Raw genomic sequence first — 27,250 nt, 5'->3', positions numbered from 1 at the left:
GTAATAACCAAACCCGTAACGCTCGAAAGGTTAAACAGCCGAATTTTTTTATTAAGTTTGAAAAATAGAGATATCTTTACTGAATGGGGAGCAGAAAATAAGAATGCTTTCTTTTGAGCAGAGGCAGCACATTAACTAATTGAGTTCCAAAATTTATGAAGAAAATATAAAATGAATAAAAAACAAATTTCAAATTCCAAATTCGGACTTCAATGCATGTTCGAATGCAGTGTTGATTGTAAGGTCGTATAAATATCCGATTTGTGAAATGAATATGAAATTGGTAGAGCGAAAGAACTATACAGATGGTTTTGAGTGGATGTGTAGAGTTACGGGTAAGAATCGAATTACATTCGTCTTCCGTAACTCGTTCATATCGATCTGTTTGAAAGAATTCGGAAGGGTAAATTAAGCATGCATGGTGTCTTGCAAGTTACGTATATGTAGTTGGATAAATGCGGGAATAATTTTATACGATCGCAGTTAGGTATAGCTATAAATACTGTGACAAACTGGGACAGACTTTGTAGAGAAATGTGCCTAAAGTTATGCTTGAAGGAGAATGTGATGTTGAGTGGAGGGGGCGTGATTGGAGAAAATGATCAAAGAAAATTTGGAAAGCAAAAATACCATAGAAGAAAAAGAGTGGAAATGGAAATGGGTATTTATTTGCGGAGAGGGACGGATAAGTGTGTATTTAGAGTAATTGAAAGCAGAGGTGCCGAGTCACTGTTAGAAATTATTGAAAAAAATATCCTACCAGGAATCTGCTATTATTTCCGACAGCTGCAAACCCTACAGCTGCCTCGAGTCTGAAGGATATGCAAACCAGAAAAGCGAATCGTAATATAGAGGCAGGTGAGCATACCAACAGTACTACACTTTGATCTTAGCCAAAAGGCCGAGAAGCGATAACCAACAGTACTGAAGGGACTTAAGGAATTGCCCCTGTTGCTGCCGACGAGTCTTTTTGGTACTCGGCAGGCAACAGGGGAATTTGATTCATATCTGGCCAAATGCACGTGGAGACGCCAGCAGAAGGAATCCAACACCTGCAAGTTAATGCAGATATTTTTGAGTGAGATATCGATATTATATTCCTCCAAAGCAGAGGAGAGTTGCCTCTCCCTGCAGAACCAGGCACAGGGGTTCAACTCCTGCCCTCGCACCTCGGAGAGAGGGACGCATCGCTTTTGCGACACCGATCGTTGTCTATGATTTGCTACCTGCCAGTTGCTCGGGCTGCCCATCGCAATGGGACCTTACCCAGCGTATTCGGGACGCCACCACGGAATACTAGAGGCCTCAGCTCTAGGACCTGCCAGACAAATGGGCCGACCAATAAGTGATTCTTCCGGGGCCTTCAGAACCACAAGGGTCGTAATTTGTATACCCCCGTGGCCGAGACTGCCTAGGTAGCCAGTAGCTACGCAGAGTTCTCTATGTCGCCCCCCTGGTGTCTAAAAAACATCAGCTGGCAAAACGTTAAAACCGAATAAACTTTAAACAGAGCTGCCAGAAGCTCTAAATTAAGCATTCAAAACTCACAGCTTAAATACAAAACTAATTTACATTCCGGGAAGAAATACGAAAAGGAGCAATTATAGTTAAGACTTAAATCATAATAACTGGTTAATTAATATGAAATACCTTTCACAGTGACTGCCATAAAAAATAAATAATTAGTTAGAAACATTTTATCTCAAAAAGAGCGCAAGGCCAGCAGGCCAGCAAAACGAAATACTCCTTATTTTGCACATGATTAAGCATTTTGAAATTATATAATATTCCTCTTAGGAAGAATAGGTACAACGTGTCATGCTTGCGCAAATGAGAACATCTACCTTCTATCATTATATTTGTGTCTTTTAAAGATATATTGTCCCCAAAACCCGATAGACAAGCTATCGAAACCACAGGATTGTCATACTGACAGTTGATCAGCGAACCAGTTGTCATAAAACTGCTTCAAAAGTCACTTGTGCATGCTCTGTAATGATTTCTTATGCGAGGATTGGCTTTTCATATGACTTCCTTCTCCTTAGTTTAAAATACGAATTATTACATAGATACACGTATCTATTTTACTTCAAATTCGTGTGTGTGTATGTGTGTGTTTTATTGTTGCCGTTTGTGGCTTATCCCATCCGATTGGCAGCAACAAAAAATCAGGTCAATGATATTAGAGCAAGCCCACGAAATTCATCGTGGCTAAGGGTAAAGATTGCGCCTATCGTTGGCCTTGGTCCATAGCGCTGCTGTATGCTGAGTTTTTACCTCAAGCGAGGATAGCTTAGTTTTATTCAACAAAGAAGTTTTTCCGTTTAATGAATAAGGTTCCATTATGTTAATATAACCAGTTATTATAATTTAGATCTTTACTGCCCCTTCTCCTTCCTTAAAATCTTTCTGCCTCTCGAGGCCACTTTGTAGAGACATTAGGTAATTTTTGGAAGCAGAAGAGATGACAAATTAGCAACGCTTTTACCGGGAATCGAACCACGGACCTCTGAAATACCGACTCAGTGTGCTGACCACTACACCTCGAAGGCACGCTAGGAAGGCGGGAGAAATACCTTATATACTCCCCCTTTTAAAGGGCGACTTGGGTTTTTAGGGGACCCAATCGCCAAATCCTGGGTGTGGAGAGTCATCATTCACAACCCTTTTAGTTCGGGCCTTTGCATTATGATTGCTGACATTTGAATTGTTACGCCGGTGAGAAGTTTGAGCCAACTTCGCATTAAATTAATTGTGTAATCCTTGCTTACTAGATGGCTACTACTGCTGTAAGTCTTGAAATTAACTGTTGGTTTAAGTTACATCGCCACAAATGGTTGGCTGATTTTGTCAAGTACGAGACGTGCATTTATTTTCCATTTCTAATTTACTAAAAAGGTTTATTAAACCTTCTTAAGACTTTACAGTCCTTTTCAGAGACACCGATAATTCGCTCTATGTATGCACGGAGTTTGGATTTAGTTTCATATACCAAGGAACACCAAACTGTATAAATGTGTGCCTGTGTTTTGAAGGATTTTTATTTTGTGCGTTAAACACAATTCTGTGACTTTAGTCCAAAAAATTGCAATGAGTAAAATTTTGTTGCGATTGCAAAGTAAATCTTAGCAACTACAGTACATACGGCGTAAAGTTCAAACTAAATCATCTTTCGAATGAATGAATTTTAATGTTTTATATCCATGAAGTTTGTTATATTAAATGTATCACGAATGTTAAATGTTTCTTGATATATTGTAGATTTGAAATAAAATATAGCATAATTATTTAAAAGTTAGGCTCTCAAGCCAACATAATAGGCATTTTTATAGAGTTAAATGTGTGTGTGTGTGTGATTATGGCAAAGCCTCGAGGGCTATCTGCCTAAGGGAAGGGATGCCTTCGTGGAGGACTTTCTAAGGGAAACTGGCTCGTATACACGTTACACATGGGGAAAACCACGAAAACGCCCATGCAGCCAGCCCGTTCGCGGGATTCGAACCTCGGACCGAACTACCAGTGTTTAGCGACTTTACCGCTCGGCCGCTGGTGGGCCCCTATAGAGTTAAATGAAAATTAAACTTGGGTTATAATTAGGTATAAGTTCTTGAAAGAGGCTGTCTTTGATGTCTAGTGTGTCTAAGCCAAGGGTTTCTAAACTTTTTGTCCCTAAAAGCACAGTCTAGAATATCTGTCGGACGGCAGGCACCATTTACTTTTTCAAGGTGAATTTATAGTTGAATACTGTTAATGATACATGCACATAAAGAAAGAGATCGATCGCATTTCGCTTTGTGCTGGTATCCGTGTTGGACGTAATTTCTATTTCATTAAAAATGAGAAAACTTTCACATAGAATTTTATTGGAAACTAAAACATTTTTACTGTGATCGCACAGCGTCGGGCACACGTTAAACGATCAGCGGGCGCCATGGTGCCCGCGGGCATAGGGTTGGAAAACCCTATTACCAATAAAAAAAATGATTTAGTAGGAAGTTATTGAAACTCTGCATAACTTACACAAACGTTCACGCATTGCATTGCTGGAGAGCAGGGGAAAGAATATTGAATTTAGCGAAATCACGAGTGTTAAACGTTTTGTGAAATTATGAATGGTAAGCTGAAAAGTGTAACATTTTAATATTTCTATGGCTAAACTATTTTTACCAAAAGATGTTTTTGTAACAACATGGATTTAGATTTAAACATTTAGATAATTGTAAAGTTTAATTCATGTTATTAGATACAGAATTTAAAAGCTTTTAGCCAGTGTCGTTAAAAACCTTCGCTGCGATTACCTAAATTCTGGTGGGGAAAACGGTATGCTAGTTAACCAGTTATTATGATTATTTAAGCTGAGGGTTTGGATCTGAGTGAGAGTTTACGACAGTCGAGACGCACTGGTAGATTTTGCCAGTTCTATCTAAATGTAATTACTATGTAGAGACATTAGGTATTTTTTGAAAGCAAGAGAGTTGAAAAATTAACACCGGACTCTCCCCGGACTCGAACCACAGACCTCTCGAATACGCGCCGAGCGTGCTGACCACTACATGAAGGCATGCTAAGAAGGCGAGAGAAATACCTTATATACTCCCCCTTTTAAAGGGCGACTGGGGATTAGGGGATCCAATCGCAAAATCCGGGTGGTAGAGAATCATCATCCACCACCTTTTTAGTTTGAGCGCCACTGTAGAGACATTAGGTTATTTAGAAGCAGGAGAGTTGAAAAATGAGCAATGTCCTCGCTGGGACTCGAACCACGGACCTCTCAAATACACGCCGAGTATGCTGATCGCTACACCAGGAAGGTATTCTAAGAAGGCGGAAGAAATACTTTATAACTATATCGCGTCTTCATTCTCTCGCAGCCGATTGCTTTAGAACTTACGAAGCGGTAATTTAGTTGAGCCAGCTCATAGCTTATTTATTTGACTGTGCATTCTTAGACTACTTTCATTAAAGTTTATATTTAAGAATCTGTTATTGATTAAATTACCTTACCACAAGTAGCTGTTTATTTGTAGTACGAGACGTGCCTTTTATGTTTAAATTTTAGTTTAATAAAAAGTTTGTTTAAACTTTCGCAAGTCTTTGAAAGTTTATTTGCAGACTTATGGATTAATCGCTGTTTGTCTAATAGGGTTTAGGACACATTCAAGTATCAATTCAACTTTATAATGTACAGAATAAAGAAATTTTTATTCATATGCAATGTCAACAATTACATAAAAAGGGCGAAAATCTCCAGTTTACTTCAAAAGTTTCTTTCCATTGAAAATCTGTTTCAGTGGTATGGTACTTTAAACAAATCCGATGTATACACCACATGACTTCCTTGTACGGAATATTAAATTATACGCAATTTTCCTGCATTTCATTTAAACATATTGAATTAACAGTTAGCGCATGCAATTAAATTTACAATTTCTACACAAAAACAAGCTAATAACTTAAATGATAATTCCACACTTAATAAAGCATAATTTAATTCGCAGTAATAAAAGAAGACGTTACTTTGTCGTTGCGAAGCTTAGTTTCTCTAGATTGGCAACAAATCCACTACTCTGCTAAGTTTCAAATGTAAACAAATTAAAAAATTAGGCTTAGCCACACTTAAAAAACTTTTAATTTGTTGATAATGCCAAAATTATTGCATGCAGGTTAACTAAAGGCATAAAAATCTTAACCAGAATAACACAATTCAATCATTTTTAAAGCAAAAAATGCACAATTTACAAATATATAAGAATAAAGAAACTGAGCTCAGTGAGCCGAGTGGATATGCTCATATATATCCACTCTGTTAAATACAAATTTCAAAGTCCTGAGGCTAATCGCTTTTGAGTTATGCGACATACGTACGTACGTACGCACAGACGCCACGAAAAATTCTCTTCAGCATTTATTTAAGATCAATTTAAATTTTTTTTGGGGGGGGAGAGTCCTTTATTCTGTGCTTACGGACAGATGTCAAGCAAGCGGTCAAAATGAATATTTTCATTAAAATATGATACTTGAAATCTTTCGCGATTACAATACTTCCTTTTTACTTCGTACAAGGAAGTAATAATATTAATAGAATTTGTGGCTCATGATTTTTCCTAAATTCTATCGTAGAATATACCTTATTCTTATACCTTATTCTATCGTAGAATTCGTATTGTCGTGAAGTTTCGTCTCCCCTGGGATATAAGAACGTTTAGTCTTGTAACTTTCATACGCCATTCAGTCAAAATATCTTAAAATGGGTTTCGTTTATAAAAGATCACATATTTAATGTAAAAGTTGTTGAACAAAACTATTTTAAGTATGTGTTGTGTAAATAGTTCACGTTTCACACTATTTTGTTAATTGTTGTAACAAATTTTACTGCAATACTTAACATTAAAAATAACGTAGGGAATCTGACGTCCTCTGTTCAAGGTCTTGAATTTTTCCTTTTACAAAATGTTTTAGTTTGCATGGCGGTGCAATAAATTGTTTCGAATGTTTATTCAGCTGCATCACCATAAAAATAAGTTAAATGTTTCCTGCTCACTTTTTTCAATGCTGAATTAGTGTATAACTAAATTATAGGTGACTTTTTGACTTTTCCTGTAAACTGAATTTTTCAACATCTTTCACTAACAATACAAAGAATTAAGTTGATAGGAAAAAAATTTGCTCTATGTCAAAAACTTTCTCATCTTTCGTATCTTCTCCCTACTTGAAACAGGAAAATAAATAACACGTTAAAAAAGAATTGAAGCAAAACGTTTACACGAAGGCTGAAATTTTTCATTAACCTGAGGATATTCCGCATCGTGATCTACTATAGGCATCCTGATTTATGATGTATTGTATACGTAACACGACAGTATGCTTCAGGCATTTTCCTACGACGTTATTGTTAGTCAATGTCAATATCATCACGCAATGGCGTGTTTCGGAAAACTAAAAAAGTCATTAATAAACATCTGTACAGCTTATTTATAACAGCATATATACTGGAAGTTCTAAACTCTCACAGCATTTCATTAGGCTTCTGTAAAATTTCGACTTTTGCCGCCCAAAGATGTATTTTTACTTAGTACTCGGTTTTACCGTAGCAGTAATGCAGTTAGCAGTCGCAGAAGATAGTTCGGAAGAGTTAACGCCAGAGAAAATGGAAGCTGTAAAAATTCTGCTTTGTAGTAAGTATAATTTCTTTATTTGCTTAAATTTGAGCTTCGTTGTTATCATTCTGCTTTTGATTTGTAGTGTGTGACTGTAGAAGAATGTAATTTAATATAATGCGCTTGCTAATAGTTGGCTCTCTACATTAGCAAAGAAGCGTTCACCAAAGATTAACTATCTTAAAATTAAATAATTCGTCAGCATTGAAAATAAAATAAAACTATGGTTTAACTTCGTATTTACTCATTCATTAATCTATTGTCTGCGGTATGATATGAAGACACGAGCTGAATTTCTTCGAGGAATTATTAATAGTTTTCGCTGTTGGATGACAATTTTAGGAAACGACCGTGTTCAAAAAATAGTTATGTTGTCATTTGCCTCCAGCTTATGTTTCTTGAAATTTTCTGTTGGTTGTCCCCGGCCTACTGAAACATTGAATTTATGAATACTGATTAACAATTCCCAGAATGTATACTGAATAACAATTCCTAGAATGGATTTTTAATTATGGAGGAGTATGAGCACCATAATGTATAGGCTGTGGATTCATGATTTATGATGAACTGATAATGTGAATGAAGGTGTTTTCAAGAAAAATTGATATTTATGATTGTTAGTATAAAAAAATTTAACGTCTTGACTTTCTTCATTTCTAGTAGGAATAAATAAATTAGTCTGGCAATTCAGTTGTGAATATTAAATCATTTTAGGCGTCAATGACAACTATTACATGACCTGGCATAGACATGGTTATCTATCGTATATGTATTGATATATGTCATCCCCTCATGCATGCTTCGATGCAATGGGGAAATTCATTTTATTTAGCAGGAATCGCATCTTTTGCCCTAGTCGCCATCCAGTCATGGACCAGATGTCTTCTTTTGCGATAAATTCGAAATCTAAGCAAGCCATTATAGTTATCCAAATATTATTACAGAGGATAATTATCCAAATAATATTGAACGTCGTCCCTATTGTTGTTGTTCATTATCCGATTAGTAGATTTTTCCTGAAATGAAGATCAAGTATCATTTCAGGCTTGTAGGGGTTTCATGACTGTTTATTATAGACTTGTGTTTAGCATTTCATTGTGGATTCACTCATCGTGAATATGCATACAAAGCAAGGGTACCACTGAAACGATAATGCAAGGATAGCTACCCACAGTATGTGATGTTTTTGTTACCACTGCGAACGCATATGCCGCAATGCGAATTAATTGTACCCGAAGTAAAGGAGACTAACAAAGATACTTCGCTAGTAAGCAGACGTTTTACTGCTGAATGTTCGATAATTTTGTTTTTCAAAAGACTGTAACTTTTGAGCTAAAGTATTTGGCGTGGCTGTCGATCACTCACAGTCATATGAATAGAAATCTATTCTCTCGTCTGTCTGAATAGCAATCCTTTTAGTCAATGGTTTGAAACCTGCTATAAAGCAGAAAGTTTATTCTTACTACTGTGAGCTGATTTCGCTGAATAGGCGCACAAATATCTTTATTGAAAATTCAATCTTCTTTTAATCTCCAAATCCTTCCTCAGGAAAGGTTTGAAAACTTGTCATCAGTGTTGCTTTCCTCTTCGTGGGAGATATTTTTCAAAGAGCGCTCATTTTACCACTTATTTATATATCGGGTTGTTCGCTAACCATTTACTTGTTCTCCAATAGCATACATATGGTGAAAATTTGGACTAATTATTTCTGCTCATAGAAAGCAAAACTAAAGCTGTTGTGGGAGAAAGCAGGCTATTAAATTGCAATTGCATCATTCAAACTTGGCTTCAATAATAAGAAAACTACTAAGCAAATTAAAACTGTTGAGAAAATAAATTAGCTTTAAATTCTTTTAAACATTTTATTCTAGAGAGCTCGTTAATGTATTTTCTCCCTCCTTCTAGCATGCCTTCTCGATATAACAGTAGCAACGAGGCACGTATTTGAGAGGTCCAGGCTCAAGTCCCGGTGAGGGCATTGCTTATTTTTCATGTCTCCTGCTTCAAAATAACCCAATGACTCTACAGTATTGACTATTTAGCGTACTACACACTAGCGTATTTAGCGTTTAACACAGTTGCAAATATTCTTAAAGAACTAGAATATTTCTAAGCGCGTGGCGCGGTACAGAATGCTTATATGCACCCGGTCTCTTGTAAGGCGTACTTCTCTTGAACGCAGCCCTGCACCCTAACTGACATGCTTTGATTTTGCATGTCAGTTACATGCTTTGATTTAGAGCATGCTTTGATTTATGACAGTGCTGTTATGGTCCAAGAAAGTAACCAATCTTGGCGTTATTCTAGACCAAAGACTAACATGGAAGCCCGACTTTACACACATAATTTCTAAGTTCCGGAAGTGCAAAGCTACTCTTCACCTCTTAATTTGCCGGAACTCTGTTACAAAAATTAGTCCTTTATAAGGCCATGTTTTGCTTCCTGTTATTATTTATGCTCGTCCCGTCTGGGGTTTTGTATGTCAAACCACGTTTAATCGACTGCAAGTCAGTCAAAATGTTACTCTCCGACAAACTGCAAGAGCACGCTGGTTTTACTGAAATGTGAAAATTCACGAAAAGCTTGCCATTAAACTAGTTGCAAATTATACAGCGAAAATCACCCAAAAATTCTTTAACAAATTTTCCAGTGTTAACAATCCTTCTATTCCACCGCTAAATTATGACCCACATCAGATGAATAAAAGAAGACGGCCTGCTGCTGTTCTTAGAAATTTAGGATGGTTCTGTTACATATTGTTGCGTGCGTATGGGTTCGTAATGGATTGAATGCTTAAGTCTGATAATAAGTAAATAAAACTTATTATTATCAAAAGAAATATATCAGAACACTTGAATTTTTCCTCAGAGATATGATATTCGTATAAGTGTTCACAATATCACGCAGTATAATCAGTAATTATAGTTCAAACTACTAAAACAGTCAAAATGCAACGCAATGCAAAGCGTTATCTAAAACGAAAGCTCATTCAAATATTTCAATTCACGCGGAACTAAACAAATCGCAACAGCAATCACTAAACAACTAACTGAGACGCTCTTTCTTCGGCCTTAAATTACTTTCAACCGACCTCGCGAGATCTTTCTAGTAATTTCTGCTTCTCGAGATTTCTGGAAAGCGAAAAGAGTGTGGAATTACGGTTACAGCTAACATAGTGGTCAATTACATTTATTCAATTTCAATACAAATTAGCGAGATATCCATTTACTCAACGTCAAATGCTCCTATATTTTTACTTTTACGGCATAGCTTTATCTTAAAATTTGTCTTGGCCGGCATTGCACGGGGAAATACAACAATTTCAATTATAATTTAACTAAAATTAGCTATTTAGATGCAAATTTCTTAACAATGCTACATTGAAATGTTTTGTTTCTTATTTCCCATGATCAGTGCTTTTTCAATTGTATATTTAATTTTATTTTTATTTGTCACCTGTTCCACTTGTATCTGTATGTATATATGCAGCCATCTACCAGCTGCTCTGCCTTCTAATTGTTTGTTATTTTGTATACTGTTATCATTTTATTTAAGACAAAGCCGTAATTTTCTGATGCTCTGCTTTCTTTCAGCCAATAGCTAGGCTTCCATTATATAATAGTTAAGCTTCCTGTGAGACTACTCAGTTTGGGATAGGGCTTTGGCCCGGGAACCCATGCCTCATTGGCCTCCGGCCATCTAAGAATAGAGAGTATTGGATCCCGCCCCAGTCCAACCACAAATGAGGCCATCTAGTAACACAGCTGCATCCATTATGCATCCCGATCAAAGTAAGATTAACTCACACCTGGAAAACCAGATACCGAATTCCGACTATCAAAAAAAGAGTTAGTATAAAGAAACTAATAAAAGTCAATAAAACCTATTCAGCCTGAAGCATGCAAACTATATATTTTTACCGAACAAATGTTGAAGTGGACGGCTCAAAAGGAAAGAAAGAAGAACGTAAAATTAGTAAATAAGGCGAATGTTGAGTTAAACAAATTATAAATTTAAATATGGTAGAAAAACACATATATAATTTTACACACACAGACAAAAAGTACTCGTACATCACAATTAAAGATCTCAAACACTTATTTCCACAGCACGACAATCAGTGTTGATTGATTTAACTATTGGTTTAAATAAAAGATTAAAATTCTTAAAATTAGCAAAGTTCTAAAATCATCGCAGAAATCAGTTATAAAAATTAATTTAAAATCATCGAATAGTCAACAGTTTTCGAGGAAGTGCTAGGCATCTTCCACGAGAGACGTTCACTCTTGACATTTGGTACTTTATTCATGCCGCATTGTTGACGGATAGTTTTCAGCAACGACAAAAACATATACCGGGCGGTTATAATTAAACTTTCCCTATAAACGGCATCCTACAGTGCAAAGGGGTGAACGGAATGCAACGAAATTTTGTATATGGGATATACACGAAATGCGCTCACGGAATTTCGAAAAACAATTTTTTAGTTCCAAAATGCCCACCAGAGAGCACTTTTTCGGAAACAACATGAAATTTAACACAATAAACGACAAAACTGGATTACAGAAACAATATTAACAATACAGAACAAGAATTATGAGTAATAAAATGCAAAATCTGAAAAAGCTGTCATTTGTAAGAGAAAAATGTCGAGGATCGCATGCTTGGAAAGAAGAGGAAGCTTTATGCGAAACAAGTTAGGGTATAAAACGTTTGCAGACGGTGTGATGTTTAAGTCGATGTTTCGACTGTACTTATGACTGTCTCTTTAGTTGAACGTGCATTATTCGTGAGGCTGTTTCACGAAAACAAGCGGAATGCTTCTGCTGCAGTTCGTGAATTTCGTCGTAGAAAGAACCTACGGCGTGGACCAATGTCTACTAAAGGTATTCGGGCCATGATTAAGAGATTTAAAGAGACGGAAAAATTAGGAGTTCAACCTGGAAGAGGCCGTAAACGTCTTACACCGGGACTTGTTGATGCCGTCACGACATCTGTTGACGCACTGTCACAGACATCAGAGTTTTGGATCAGTAGCGCGCGTGCAGTTTCTCGACAGACAGGCTATTCTTACAGCACTGTCCGAAAAGTATTCAGAAACAGTTTCCGTACAACATCCGCCATCCCAGGAGCTGCTTGATAGGGACAACCCACAACGTCTCTTATTCGCAGTCAGTTTTCTCAACAGAATGCTTGTTTATCTGTCATGGCCTTGGAATATTCTGTGGAGCGACGAGGCTCATTTCTACCTCAATGGGACAGTCAACACACAGAATTGCCGCATTTGGGCTATGGAAAATACTCGGATCTATACTGAAATTCATCTACAGTGTCCAAAGGTCACTGTTTGAAGTGGATTCACGGCGACATTCATCCTTGGGCCATTCTTCTTTGAGGGAGTCGGTTAATGTGGGTCTGTTACATGTTCCGTTACGGGCCGTCGAATTCATGACATACTGCAGACGATTGTTATGCCGCAAATACAGCAAAACCGGGTCCTTTACATCAAACCATTTTCATGCAGAATGGTGCGCTTCCACAAATTAGCCCTCTAGTGGACATTTTGGAACTAAAAATGTTTTTCGAAATTCCGTGAGCGCATCTCGTGTATAGCCCATATACAAAATTTCGTTGCATTCCGTTCACCCGTTTGCGCTGTAGATATCGTACATAGAGAAAGTTTAATTATAACCACCTGCTATATAATTTTTTCCGTCTTAAAATTTTTCAAAGAAATAATTAGTGGACGTCGTGCTATCCGTGTTTCCATCTTCATCATATTCTGGATTTGGGAGTTTAATAACTATTTTTCGTGGTAGACATGAAGCTGAAAGTTTCATAAAAAACTCTCTTTATAATGACATACTACTAGTACTAATATTACTAGCGATATTTGTTAGATCTTTTTTCCCCTCCCTATTTTATAGATAAGGATTTCAAGGAACAGGGTGATGAATTGGAATCTTGTATGAGTATGACAGATGGCAATGACAGGGTAAGTGCAGAAAGATTATGTTTTCAAAATTGTAATTGCAAATAATCGTATGAGCTTACTTCATACTTTATTCAAATGTCGTAATGGTAATATTAAAATCTTTTTTTAATCATTTTAATGAACAAAATAGTCTAATGCCTGAAAAGAAAATATAATTTTGCTTTTAAAAATTCCATTTTCTTAAAGCAAATTAAATTTGTGTAAAAGAAGAAGTTTCCAGAAAAGTATTTGGAAAATAAAAAATATGCTAATTATATTTGTTTTATATTAAAATTTTTTGGAAGTTACTTAAATTTTTTTTTATATTATGTTTCTCAAATTACCGGTTTTAATTCACAACATTTCTCAACAAGTAGCTTAAAATGTATTGAATTACGAATAGTTAAATAAATAATACTTCACAATTGCTTTCCAGACTTTTAATTCGTTTACAGATCGTAGGTACTCAACTGTTTTAAAAGCTTTAATAATATTTTGAGAGAGTAGAATAAGGAACGAAGCAAATTCCAAATTGACTTCGTTACGATTATAAATGCCTATTCTAATTTTCAAGATAACGCTGTATCATGTAAACTGTATTTTGTACATGTAAACTGTGTAGAGCCTAGTTATGGCAAGTAGACAAATTTTAAACAAATTAAGTATGTTGAAAGCAAGTACAGGAAAAAAGTAAAGGATTCTTATTTTAAAAACATTTATTCTTCAAGAAAATGCTAAAACAACATATAGCAGAACTATACGTCATTATTACGTTAAATAAAATGTCACTTTTAAATTCATATTATATTTTAGGAAAGAAATCTAGAAAGGGTATTGAAACAAGAGCGTTCAGAGGCATGCTTAAGTTAAAATTCGAACGTTAATTTGTCAGATCTACTTTTAATTTATTTATCTCCACTTTATGTCCTTTTAATAATATGCTTGTAATAAATCTTTGTGAAGCGTATCATTTCAGAATTACTCATATGATTTTTATATCACGCTAATGACGTATGTTCTCACATAATGGTAAAAGTGAAAGTGAAATACTTTATCCAACTAGAATTAAATCGAATTTTATAACTCAGTAGCAATAAAGCTATAGCATATTCCTCTGTTGAGAAATAAGCTAACATCATCATCCTTAATTTAATATAAATAGCATTATCTTTGCTCTTTTCATGATTATCTCTCTATTTGTAACAAAAAGTTTGCAACTTTTTTTAATTAGATTTTAATTAAATTACTTATGGTATAAATCGCTGTGGTCAGAAGTTTGTCATCGATTTTTAAACTATTTCATGATAAGCTATCGGGTTCAAATTTTGTGTATACATTGTTTCTGGATGACAATGCGATGTGGCGAAACTACCCTTTCAAAATTTAGTTTAGTTTTCTTTTTAAAAGTTCAATGTTAAAACGATTTATGGCATACGTCTTCGTTTTATAAACGAACTAAAAATCGCAGAATGCATCACAGAAAAGATAACATTCCTTTCCAATTCGAACATTAAACAATCGTTTTAATGAAATCTGTATGAAATTTTTAACCTACATTCTGAATTTTTGCCGAATTCTCGAAAACCATTCGATTTTTTCCCGACTATTCGACAACAATTAATTAATTCCGACACCCTTTTTAAAAAATGTATCAAAGCCCACGAGTTCAAGGAGCTTGCAACTCTGCGAAAGTGAGTGCCAGATCAGCCGCACGATCATATGACTGTGGGATTATATTTGATTGAAAATTCTACCGCGTGCTCCTAGAACGAGAAATTGAAAAACCAGAAATATGCAGATCACAATACCTAACAATTTAAAACTTTACGGATTAATTATGATCGATTCGGTATCACATATTCTAATATAAAACAATAATTTTCAGAAATGAACATGGTTATGAATCTATTATTTATATCAGTTTCAGATGACAGTTTTTAAGGCATCTTTCTGATTTTAAGGGTCTTGCCCAATAGTTCTTATTCTCAGACTTAAAATACATCGGATCAGTATTATATACTGAGAAAAAATGTTGGTGTTGAAACAGCTTTATCCGATAATATTCATATCACAAAATAATGTTTTATTCTTCACATAATTCAATTTTTTTTTTTTTTTTGTGTGTGTGTGTGTGTGTAAAGAACTGTAAAGAGAATTAATTTCTTCTCTAATACACAGTGTTAGACAATAAAATGTTTTACAATATACTCCTTCTAAAATTGGCAGCACCTATTTAAAACGCATTTTATTGCAAATAGTAGGCAACAAAATATTTTTCGATCGAAACTAAATTTCGAAGAGAAATAAACATAAAAAAACATAAAGATATTTATTTTAATTTAGAGTAAGGAATAACTGCAAGTTCATGTAAATTTTATTACCTATCTCATTATATTACTAGAGAAGGTAAATTTCATTATCTCACTTGTTACCTTCTCAGAAATGAAATAAGATCTTCCATATGGATATCAATATTCAGTTCGAAAAAGACGGAATTTCATCGGGAACAAGAAAAGTGAATTAAGATTTTTTTATTGTTTTTCTCAAAATATTCAATACTTAAAAATAGGGAGTTAATGCTTTCAAGAAATTATAACAACAAAATATATGTGTAATGGTTCGATTCTAATCATTAATATGAATTCTGAACTAACCGGAGTAATACATAACGACGTCCGCAGTTAATTCAAAATCACGGTTGAATCGACAGGAATGCTAATAACTCATATCAAAGTAAACAAAAAAATTTTATTAAAACTGTATCTGTATTTTAAGCATTTTAATTTGGAGGATAAGTTAATTTCTTTATATAATAAATCAGCATTTAAAACAAGAATATGCTACTAAATAGAAGGAATAATGTGTAGGATATTATTCTGTGTAATACTAATTTAAAGTTCTGTAATCTCTATAGACCGATAAGCGAATTATTGCTCTATTTGTGAAAATATTACAAAGTCTTACGAAAGTTCGAAAAGACTTTTTTTATTTAAGTTCGAACTTAAAACAAAAGACACAACTTGTGCGTACAAATTAAACTCCGGTACTTGCCGGTATTAAGTAACAGAAAATTGAATTTATAAATTAAAGTGGATTATTAAAGCTAGTTTATAAATTAAAGTGGGCCAGACTACAATAACTGTCTAACTAAGCATTGACTCCAACTTTAAATTGCGGTGTTTAACTTCAGCTAGCAAAATGGTTAAAGCCGGAATACTAACTGCGAGTAGAGCTGGGTAAGAAAGAATCTTGTACAAATTATGAGCGTCACTGCCAAAAGCCTTAAAATTTTCAAGAAATACGCTTAATCATTACGCCTAACTAAGAATTAATCTTAAATACGCTAAATCATTTGCATCCTGAGAGTACAGATCCAAATCATAAAACAGAGGATTATTTAAACGTAAAATCTTTCAATTGTTTTTGTAAGTTCTTGCATTTCGTTATGTCAATGATTAATAAAAGATTATAACCGTGAAATTAGTTTATTTTTATGATTTAACAATTTTTATATATTCCAGATAATGTTCAACCAAATTACGTACTGTTGCGGATAAAGTAATTATTAAATGCTGTGACATCATTTGTTATCATTGCTGTTACCCTATTATTCTTCTTGTTTTTGTATTACCGTAGAATTTGTATTGGTTTGTTGCAATACAAAATTTTCCATCGATCTGCAATAAATAAAATTAACCTTTTACACCAGACCTGTTTGTTATCCGCAACCCGATTAATTCGCCCAATCGAGAAATGACTGTATTAGAAAATTTTATAAAATCATAAACTTTTTCAGGTATTTTCAAAAACTGCAAAGAGCTTTTATTGAAATAAATACTGTACAGGTAGACACAAACCTTTAACTGAAAATAGGAGCCTTTATTTTCACAACCATTGGTCGTAGACATATACCGTATTTGACGGCATATAAGACGCACCCTTATTTAGACGGCCACACACAAGGAAAAAAGTTTCAATAGCGTGGTTTCTTTTAGTTCTCACGTTTCGTAAAAGGCAAATAAACAATTATTGAATGCAATTACCTTCACGTATAAGACGCAAGTAACTTTTTTGAGACCAAATTTAGGAAAAAAGTGCGTCTTATATGCCGTCAAATACGGTACTTCCGATCATAAAGGTGTTTTAAATGGCACAAACGTCCATGTTTTGCTGTTTTAAAATTTAAACGATCAATTTAGTAAAAATTACTTAATATAACTTTGCTTACTCTCCCTCTAATTTCTATAGCTATATTTAGTAAAAGATTATATTCATTCTAAAAATTAAAATACCAAAATTGATAGGCAGCCTGTCGCAAAGCAAACTGATCAACAAATATTTTTTTTTTTTCAAAAGGAAATATTATTCATGCAATCTCAAAGCATTTCATTTACAGAAAACTGTGGCAGGCTTCGGTATTGGTACATAACCGATTCGTACCATTATTTGCATAAATTTCGAAAAAACTATTTCTGGTTTAATGGTTTTCTACGGGATTATTAGATTACAATTTTAAAATAATAAAGTTTATGACACTATTAATGACGTATTTTTGTCATTTTCTTTTCAGATTTTATTTAATTTATATTATTTTGTAAACATATAAATTACTTGTGTAAAAATGCTTTATGTAGACCAAATGTTACAGAATTATAAATTAAAGAATGTTATACACTAGTACATCAAAAAATAATATCATTTAATGATATTTAACAGGAAAAATCAATCTCAAATTATTAGCCCAGAAGGGCTATTAATTTCGTTTTGGCATTTTGCGTTGATTCACTATAAACGGCGAATTACTTTTTAAATTGTCGCCATCCATATTATCGCCCTTTGTTATATTTAATGAAATTAAATAGTGAAGAATCTGCATAAATGTATGTATGTTTCTCACATTGTGATAAAGCAACGGTATCTAGAGCCATCAAATTTTGAATAACGTACGTCTCCACCCGAACATGGGCATCTGAAAGCCCCAATTTGGAATTTGTTTTATTGTCTATTTCATATTTTGTGAAAATTTAACTAATTTTTCATTAACAAATTCAAGGATTTCAAAGCGAGCAATGGCAACACTGTACGAAAAAAAAAAAAAAAATATCTCCAGCGCATGAGACTGTGTATCAAAATTCTAAAGATATCCTCTTTTAAATATTTTGTGATATTGCTGTTGAATTGAATTTTAGGGTTTAAGTGCGAAGAACATCATATTTAATAAATAAAGGTAACCCACAAAAGTTAAAAAAACACCTCTTTGGGCGTACTATAAAATCTGAAAGCATTCAGATTTTTTTCTTTTTTTCTTTTTCTTTTTTTTTTTTTTTTTTCCTGATTTAATTTTAACCAAATCCGAAACTGACGCCCAAAATATCAGTTTTAAAAATTCAATATAAAATGATTTTTAAAATCCAAAAATCACATAAGTATTTGTGTTACTTATTTTTTTTTTTTTCGATCTCAAAGGGACGTTGTAGTCGAGAAGGGCTTTTAGTCTCGAAACGGCATTTTGTGTCGAATCACTAAATGCGTTGAATCACTTTTCAAATTGTTGCCACCAAATACTATCGCCCTGTATTATATTTAAAGAAATTAAATAATAAAGAATCTGCATCAATATTATGTATGTTTTTCGCAATGTGAAAAAACAACGGCATCTAGAGTAATCAAATTTTGAATAACTTAGTGCTCCACCCGAATATGGGCACATATTTTGCATTTCGAATTTGTTTTATTATCTATTTCATATTTTGTAAGACTTTTGCGAATTTTTGATTAACAGACTCAACGATTTAAAAGCGAGAATGGCAACACTGTACGGGAAACAAAAAAAAAAAAAAAAAAAGTGTTCATCTCCAGCGAGCGATACTGTGTATCGGAAATTCTAAAGATGTGCTCGTTTTAAATTATTTTGTGATATCACTGTTAAATTGAATTTGATGATTTAAGTGCGAAGAACATGATATTTAATAAATAAAAGTAACACACAAAACGTTAAAAAAAGATCCCTTAGGGCGTAATATAAAATCTGAAAACTTTCAAATATTTCTATCTATTTTTTTATAGTATTTAAATTTTCCCTTGAATGATTTTTATTATTACTTTATTTTTTAGCTGAATGAAATTGGTATACAGTGTTTCACTGGTCTCACAAGCTACGACGCTGGTGTATTGAGACAGTTTTTCTGCGATAATGACCCAGAAGATATAATAAACGTAAGTTAAATTCAGTCATTCTAAAATACATAAAAATTTTCATATTATTTATAGCGTATACAGTTTGAAGTTAAAATAATTATAATATCAGTATATTTATAAATAATCCAACCCATATTTTATTGCATTTACAGTACTCAGAGTAATTAGTAACATTGTACTGTACTTTTGTAGGGTGTGATCTGTATGGCAGAGGCGGTGGAAGAGGCACCTGATGTAAGTTTCTCTTCTGTTTATATTCGAACAATCTGTTAATAAATATAAACAAATTAGTAAAAATATTCTGTTACTCACAATATAATTTGTTTTTTCATTTTCCTTTCCATTTCATTTAGTGATTATATCTCTCTGTCTCTCTCTTAACACATACACACACACATTTATATATATATATATATATGTATTTCCTTTATTTATGAAATTTCTTTTTTATTTATATTATAATATATATATAATATTTTTATATATATTATAATGTGAAATTTGCTTGACTTTTAGAAAAATGAGCTTGAGGAATTTATGCAGCCAAGTGAGGTAAGTCCATTTGTGTTAAAAAAATCATCATTCAGTATCAATGCAAACATTTCCTAAGTGCTTGCACTTTTAAGACATTTTGAAAAGTAAAAAAAAGTTTGGAAACACTTTAGGTCTAAAATGCGTAAAACATAAGATTAGCAAACGGCAAGAGTTTGACAAAGTTATTGGAAGTATTTTAAAAATAATCGAAAACATTGAATTCTGTGTTTAATAAAGATAAATTAACTTTTCAGCTCTCATTCTATTTGTTTTTAAAAAGGATTAAATTAGCTATTAGGTAGTAACAAATATTAATCGTAATGTGCTATCATTCTTATAAAATTCGCTTTAGAACTTCTAAGGCATCTTTTATGAAGACAAACAAAGCAAAAATGAAGGAAAATATATTACATAATTTTGAAAAATAGTGTAGAGAATTTATTACTGTAAAACTTTCGAGCACTTCGTTGTCATACCCATTATATGAAGAAATATATATCCGAACAAGAAACTCTGTGGAAACATTGCTAAATAGAAACATGTTTTTGGAGCCCGCTTCAGAAGTCGCGATCATTGAGCATGGAGGGATATAAGTTTGCTGGCGACTAATTAGTGACAGCCAATTAACTTGCGTATGGAAATCACGTGTCGAAAAAGCAATGACGGCTTCTGAATCAGCGTTTAGCTTACTAAATAACATATGCCTCGAATTGATTGGAGTTTCTACAATTATTTTAATAAATTTAATTTAAGAAGCTACATTTATTTCGAATTGTATGTCCCGATTGATTATAAATGATAGTATATGGTTTTACCTTGATGCAAGTCATTTGTTATTATATATTATAGAGCGATGTATTTTTTACTTCGTTTGTGAGAATTAACTAAATCTACTAAAATATATATTTCCTGTTTAAGAGAATTACAATATTTTTATATTCTAGGAGATCTTCATACAAGGAAAGCCGAATTCATCCTTTTTTCGCATTTGACCATATTTCCGATTTCCTACTGTTAATGATTTTTCAACTTTTAGCTTAGGTATAGCTATTCGGATCGCTTGAGCATTCGCTAAGGTTCTAAATTTTGCGTGAATCATTCAGGACGCGAGTCTGAATTCAGCTGAGCTATTTTCTGATTTTCCGCTGAAAATCAATGTTTTAATAATTCTGTAATTAACAGAATTATATTAATATAAAAAGTATTAAATTTTTACATCTAAAATGTAATAATTTTACGTTATTATTATGTTTAAATATAATAATTTGTACAATAATTAATTATTTACATAACAATTATTTTTATTAATTGCATAAATATGTATTTACATAACAATTATTTTTTATTAATTATATAAATATAATTATTAGATTTGAATGTTATAAAGTTTCATAAAAATATTATTCGAAAATGTCCTAATATTTTTCTTACCTTGGAATAATTTCTTTCCCCAAAGCGGCTTTAGCTCAGAAGGGCTATATTAGTCTTGAAACGGCATTTTCCGTTTACTCATTAAAAGCGTTGAATCACTTTTCAGATTGTTCTCATCAAATACTATCGCCCTGATTTATATTTGATGATATTAAATGATGAAGAATTTGCATGAATGTATGAATGTTTCTGACATAAAGATATCGAATTTTGAATAATGTAGCTCTCCACCCGTAAACGGGTACCTGACAGACCAAATTTTGAATTTCTATTTTATTTTATTATATATTTTATATTTTGTCAAATTTAATGAATTTTTGATTAAAAAAAACTCAACGATTTCAAAGAAAGCAGGAGCAACACTGTACGGAATAAAACACTTTTATCTCCAGCGCTCAAGACTGCCTATCGAAAATTCTAAGGATATGCTTGGTTTTAAATATTTTAGTCTAAAAGAGTGTTTGCGCAGGTGCTTTCGAAACGTGTATGTATGTTAAATGAAAAAAACGAACATTTGAACGTAATATATAATCTAAAAGCTTTCAGCCTTTTTTTTTTTTTTTTTTTTTTTTTTTTGCGAATTATGTTAACCTTTATATACCATTCACTGCTATTTCGCGCAACTGAGGTAACATCTCTAAACGCATTCATTTTAATTACCCTACACTGACTACCAATAAGTATTTGGACACCTGTGATAGAAAAGAAAAACTAACTTTATTCAAAATCAATAGTTGGTAGAGCCTCCACGAGAGATAATTACAGCGTGGACCCTCCAGGGCATACTTTCCACAAGTCTTTGTATGACAGCTAGTGGTATTTTCTTCCACTCGGCTTGGAGAAGACATAGAAGTTCCTTCATCAATTTTGCACGGGTTGCTTTGCATCCCTGAATTCGGCGATGCAACTCGTTCCAGAGGTTCTCGATAGGGTTCAGGTCTGGACTCTGGGCAGGCCAGTCCATTCAATGAACTCCTTTGGCACAATACCAAGCCTTGGTTAGCGTCCAAACATGACAACTGGCATTGTCGTCCTGAAAGTAACAGAGGTCCAACCCGTAAAACTGCCACAACGTAGGAAGCACATTGTCATCCAAAATAGTGCAGTAGGCATCGGAGTTGAGCTTACCAAGAATGGGGACCAAGGGTCCCAGCCCATACCAGGAGAAACACCCCCAGACCATAATTCCACCTCCGCCGAACTTGACTGTTGGCACAATGCATTCTGGCAGGAGACGTTCTCTAGATAGACGCCAGACCCATACCCTGCCATCCGAACGGTAAAGGGTGAACCTTGATTCGTCACTCCAAAGAACCCGTTTCCACTGATCTACGGTCCAATTTCGATGTGCTTTGCACCACATTAACCGAGCAGCGCGGTTGGACTTTGTGATCAGAGGCTTATGGGCAGCAGCACGACCATGAAAACCAAGCAGATGTGCTTCCTTACGGATGGTATTCATTGAAACAATACTCCCGGATGCCTGTTGAAACTCCTCGCGGATGAGGGCCATCGGTTGGGTGAGGTTCTTCCGAATTTCTCTGGACAGCACTCGTCGGTCTCTATCTCCCAGTTTCGTTGGTCTGCCGACTCGGAGAACATTCCGACAATCACCGCTTACCTTCCACTTCTTAATCACATAGGCCACTGTCGATTTTGGGTACTTCAGATCGCTAGATATGTCCCTTAAGGATCGGCCACATTTGTGATACCCGATAATTATACTTTTCTCGAAATCAGAGAGCTCCGAACTGCGAGGCATCTTGCATGCGACTAAAGCCGATACTGTTTCCTACACGATATATACCGGCGGAGTCCGTGACGTACCTTAGGACCGCAGATATCGTCATTTGTATAGGTGTCCAAATAATTATTGGTAGTCAGTGTAATACCTGCGAATGTGAAGCTTGTTAAGTTTTATTTTGAAGGCTCGAAGAAATTCTGCATTTAACTTATGAGCTCGAGAAAGGATTTTCAGTAGCCAGAAATGGATAATTAAGATTAGAAAAAAATTACTTACAAGCCTTCCGCAATATGTTAAATACCCTTCAGTTAGTTTTTATTATTAGATATATCTAATAATAAAAACTAATTAAAGGGTACTTAACACCTACACTTAGTCATTATTCAGGTTATTGCAGCACATGGGCGAGCCAGCTGTGAGTCGCTTTTTGAATACGAAAGTTTAAGTTCATTTTTCGTTTGCAGTTTTTCCTTTATTTTTGTTCTTTCATGAACTTACTTAAATCCTTTCATATTGTAGGAAAATTTGTCGTAAATGTATTTCATGAAAATCTTTATCTTCTATTATTTTCTCGTAGGACTGTGTGAAAGAACTTATAGAAAAATGGACGTCTGAAGACTAAAGATTCTGAAGAATAAAGAATGCTTACATAATAGTGTCCTTCTTTACTTAAGGCTCAATATCAACATTGACTCCAGTGTTCTGCGACTGGTTAAACCATAGAAAAATGTAATTTGTTATTGTTTTTGTTTAAAAATTATTTAATTGTAATTGAAATTATATAAAATTAAAATTTATTTTGTGTTACTTTGAGACCCATTGACCCATAAGAAATGACTTTTCCACAAAACTGAACATATTCTACCATAAAAAACAACAATGACGTTTAAATATCATACTACATTACTTTTACTTTCATTCTTTTACATTTTTTGGGTTTATATTTAGTGATAATAGTAGGCTCCGAATAATAAAAATGAATCTAAAATTGTGTAGCCAAAGCATCCATGCATATATGGAAGTATTAATTTTTTTTTTTAGAAAGTATCTGTGTTTTAATTCTCTTATGCAATTTTTCCTTTATGCGTATTTTGCATGTTTGGTTTGGCTTGTGTCACTTGATACCAAGGTTAATAATGGTTCGAGTGGTGAAATTAAGGGCTCTGCAATACGTGCATGATTTAGCCATCTTTCCAAAACCATACTTGGATGAAAACTGTAATCATAATTAGCATCATAATGGAATGCACCAAAATTTGAATTAGCGTGCAATGTTCGTCTGGATCGAGCAGTGCATACTTGGAACGTTTTCCAGTTTTCTCGTTGTTCGTCTGTTTCAGAAGACGCTTACAAACTTCGCCTCTGCTTGGGCGTTAACTGAAAATCAATTAACGAAACTAAAAATTTGAAGATATTAACAAACGATAGAACTAGCCTACAGGGCTAGCGAGATCCCGTAACTTAAACCTGATTCGAAGCTAGTGGCCGCAAATAAATGCAATTAAGCCACTTGATCGAGCAGTAAGCAAACGTACCTAAGACAGAGACGACGGCTAGAGCCTAACTCTCTCTTTCTCCTACCGAAACTACTCGGCTTTTAAATACTTTCTACAACGTAGAAATTTGCATTCCTTCACGCGCGCTACAACATTTAACTATTCTGGAACTGACAGTTAGGGGAATGAAGGCTTAGAGGAAAGTCTGAACTTAAACTTTAAATTGTTAGTTAAAATAAATATAAAATCCCTACAGTGTGTAGATCGAACGATAGATTTTCGTTTTGGTGGCATAACTGATTTCACCGTGAAAGTAATGCTTTGTGATAACTATACTACAAATTCCCTTTCAAAAAGCAAAGATGCGTGTGATGGAATGACACGCATGTTAATGCATGAAAAATTAAATATTTTATGCTTTGCTGAATGATAACATACTTTAAAATATTTTAATTTGGTCGGTGGCAATGTATCTCTATTAACTGGCCGAATTTTTACAATAAATTCGAGACAAATTGATATAAATGACAACATAATTCTTTTTAATCATCGCCGAGTTTTCTGATTAATGATTTATTTAATTACGACAAAACTCACTAGGTTATCTGCCTAAGTGGAGGGATGCCTTCGTGGAGGACTTTCTAAGTGACACTGACTCGTATACACGTTACACATGGGGAAACCACGAAAACGCCCATGCAACCAGCCCCTTGGGGGGATTCGAACCTCGGACTGAACTACCAGTGTTCAGCGACTTCACCGCTCGGCCACTGGTGGGCAGTTTTCCGGTTAAATTTGAAACATATATATTTTACTTTTTGTAGAGTGGTAACGCAAAGCTTCTAATTAGCTCAATTTGTAATCAATAGTTCATTAAATTAGCGTAAATAGTGCGGACGCCATGGGCTGGTTTTTTGAGATATCTTATGCAAACAGTGACCTTCCTCTAGTTTTGAAGGTCGAGTATGGCAAGTTTCATAAAGATTGGAATTAAACTGTTAGACTTGTATAAAAGGCAAACAAACAAACACTCATTTTTATACAGAGAGATATAACCGTGTACGATTTACTGTATGTTTTACAAAAAATTATCATTTTCTTCTGCACATGCTCCCGTGATGTATTTGGTATCACAATCACAATTTGGTTAGCAATCAGAAGATTTGTAATTCGAATCCCGACGAGAGTATAACTGATTTCTACCGTTTCTGGCTTTGAAAACCTACAGCCTTAGCTAATCTCTACAGTCTTAGCTAATCTTCCACGTTCATCTCTCCTCAGCACCTCCTTAGTAGTCCTCATCCAGCTGTACAATTGCTAAATTACCGTGTGGAATTAATTTGGCGATTTCTCGCCAAATTACCGAGACATCCATTTACTTAATGTTAAATGCAATTGCCCCTGTATTCTTACTTTTCCGGTATAGCTTTCTGTTAAAATTTGTTTTGCGTTACATTACACAGAAAAATACAACAATTTCACATATAAATGCACTAAAATCATTGACTTATGTACAAAATTCGTAACATTATGTTACATCTTATGTTTTTTTTTTTTTCCTTAAAAAGGTTTCTAGCAACCATCCTGAGTGACCGTACAGTGTTTTATTCAGCCTTTGCCGCACCTTTTCAACGTTATCTTCGCTTCGACAAGTTGAAGATCAAACCTACTTAGCATCATCTGTCACATCCTGTCGACCATCACAGAATCGACGATAACAAGTTAAAATGCAGGCATTGCAAAAGGCTTCATTGCCGTATAGAATTTTAAACATCTCAAGAATCATCCTAGAGGTTTACTGAGTTTTTATCACCATTAACTGTTTTGCTTTCAAATTCAAGATGAGGCCACAGAATATTACGCTAATTTAAAAGCAAAATATTGCTCCGAAGATTTCATTGATCACATATGATCACATATTTATCTTAATTACCAAGATATATATATTGACATTACAATCATTTATGCAATTATTATTGCATCATTTCGGTTTTTCTTAGTAAATTACCAATAATTAAAGAGAAAAATTAAATTTTAAAATGGTCTTCTCATACGGCCATATTTATCATCTTGTTTGCTAGATACGTCTGTTAAGATATTGTGTTCCACGGAATCCTGGAATCCGTGCAATTCTTTCAGGAATTCTAAAAAGCAAAATCGAAGTTAGAAGGAATTTTTAAATTTAAATCCCATGTGGAACTCGAAGATAAAGGTCTAATATTATTAATTAAATATTATTATTATTACCCTACGCGCTAATGGTAAAATGAATACAGAATGCATTAAAGGAAGTTTTAGATGGCACTGCAAAAATTATAAATTTTGCTAAATTCATAAAATGAAATTCAAAATTATTTACTTTGTGATGCGATAAATTATCCAGCAGTGATAAAATCTTACTTTTATATTCATTAATGCATCAAATGCCTCGAGGAAAACTTGAATCGAATAATATAATACAAGGTTTTAAGAACACAAAGTACATCTTATTAAAATTAATAAAATGAATATATTACTCTTAAAATGTGATTCTCAGATATCAAGGAAATTAGTGTATAGCAACGTCTTGCAGTCTTTTTTCGATCAGTCTGGATTCACTATAGTCCAATTTGAAAATTTCAGTATAAACTAAATTTTAACTGAGTAGTATAAAAATAAATTCTAAAGAATTAGCACACAAAATTATATTTAAAACAATAATGATTGGTTTTTACAC

General features: G+C 33.9%; 1 protein-coding gene across 1 annotated transcript; it reads left to right on the top strand.

Annotated features, from left to right (window-relative positions):
• The first annotated feature begins 6,999 nt into the window (after window positions 1–6,999).
• Window positions 7,000–23,845, top strand: LOC118192327 (uncharacterized). The gene is made up of 6 exons (XM_035363269.2): window positions 7,000–7,175; window positions 13,085–13,152; window positions 19,246–19,347; window positions 19,522–19,563; window positions 19,846–19,881; window positions 23,616–23,845. Exons 1-6 carry the CDS (start codon window positions 7,058–7,060, stop codon window positions 23,658–23,660), a joined length of 411 nt encoding a protein of 136 aa, XP_035219160.2. The 5' UTR covers window positions 7,000–7,057; the 3' UTR covers window positions 23,661–23,845.
• The last annotated feature ends 3,405 nt before the right edge of the window (window positions 23,846–27,250 follow it).

The sequence above is a fragment of the Stegodyphus dumicola genome, chromosome 5 (assembly GCF_044657685.1).
Source record: "Stegodyphus dumicola isolate Sdum_Otavi_A_Nest chromosome 5, ASM4465768v1".
Classification (NCBI taxonomy): Eukaryota; Metazoa; Arthropoda; class Arachnida; order Araneae; family Eresidae; genus Stegodyphus; species Stegodyphus dumicola.
The sequence above is the reverse complement of the archived record's forward strand: the minus strand, read 5'-3'. Positions and strand labels throughout refer to the sequence as shown.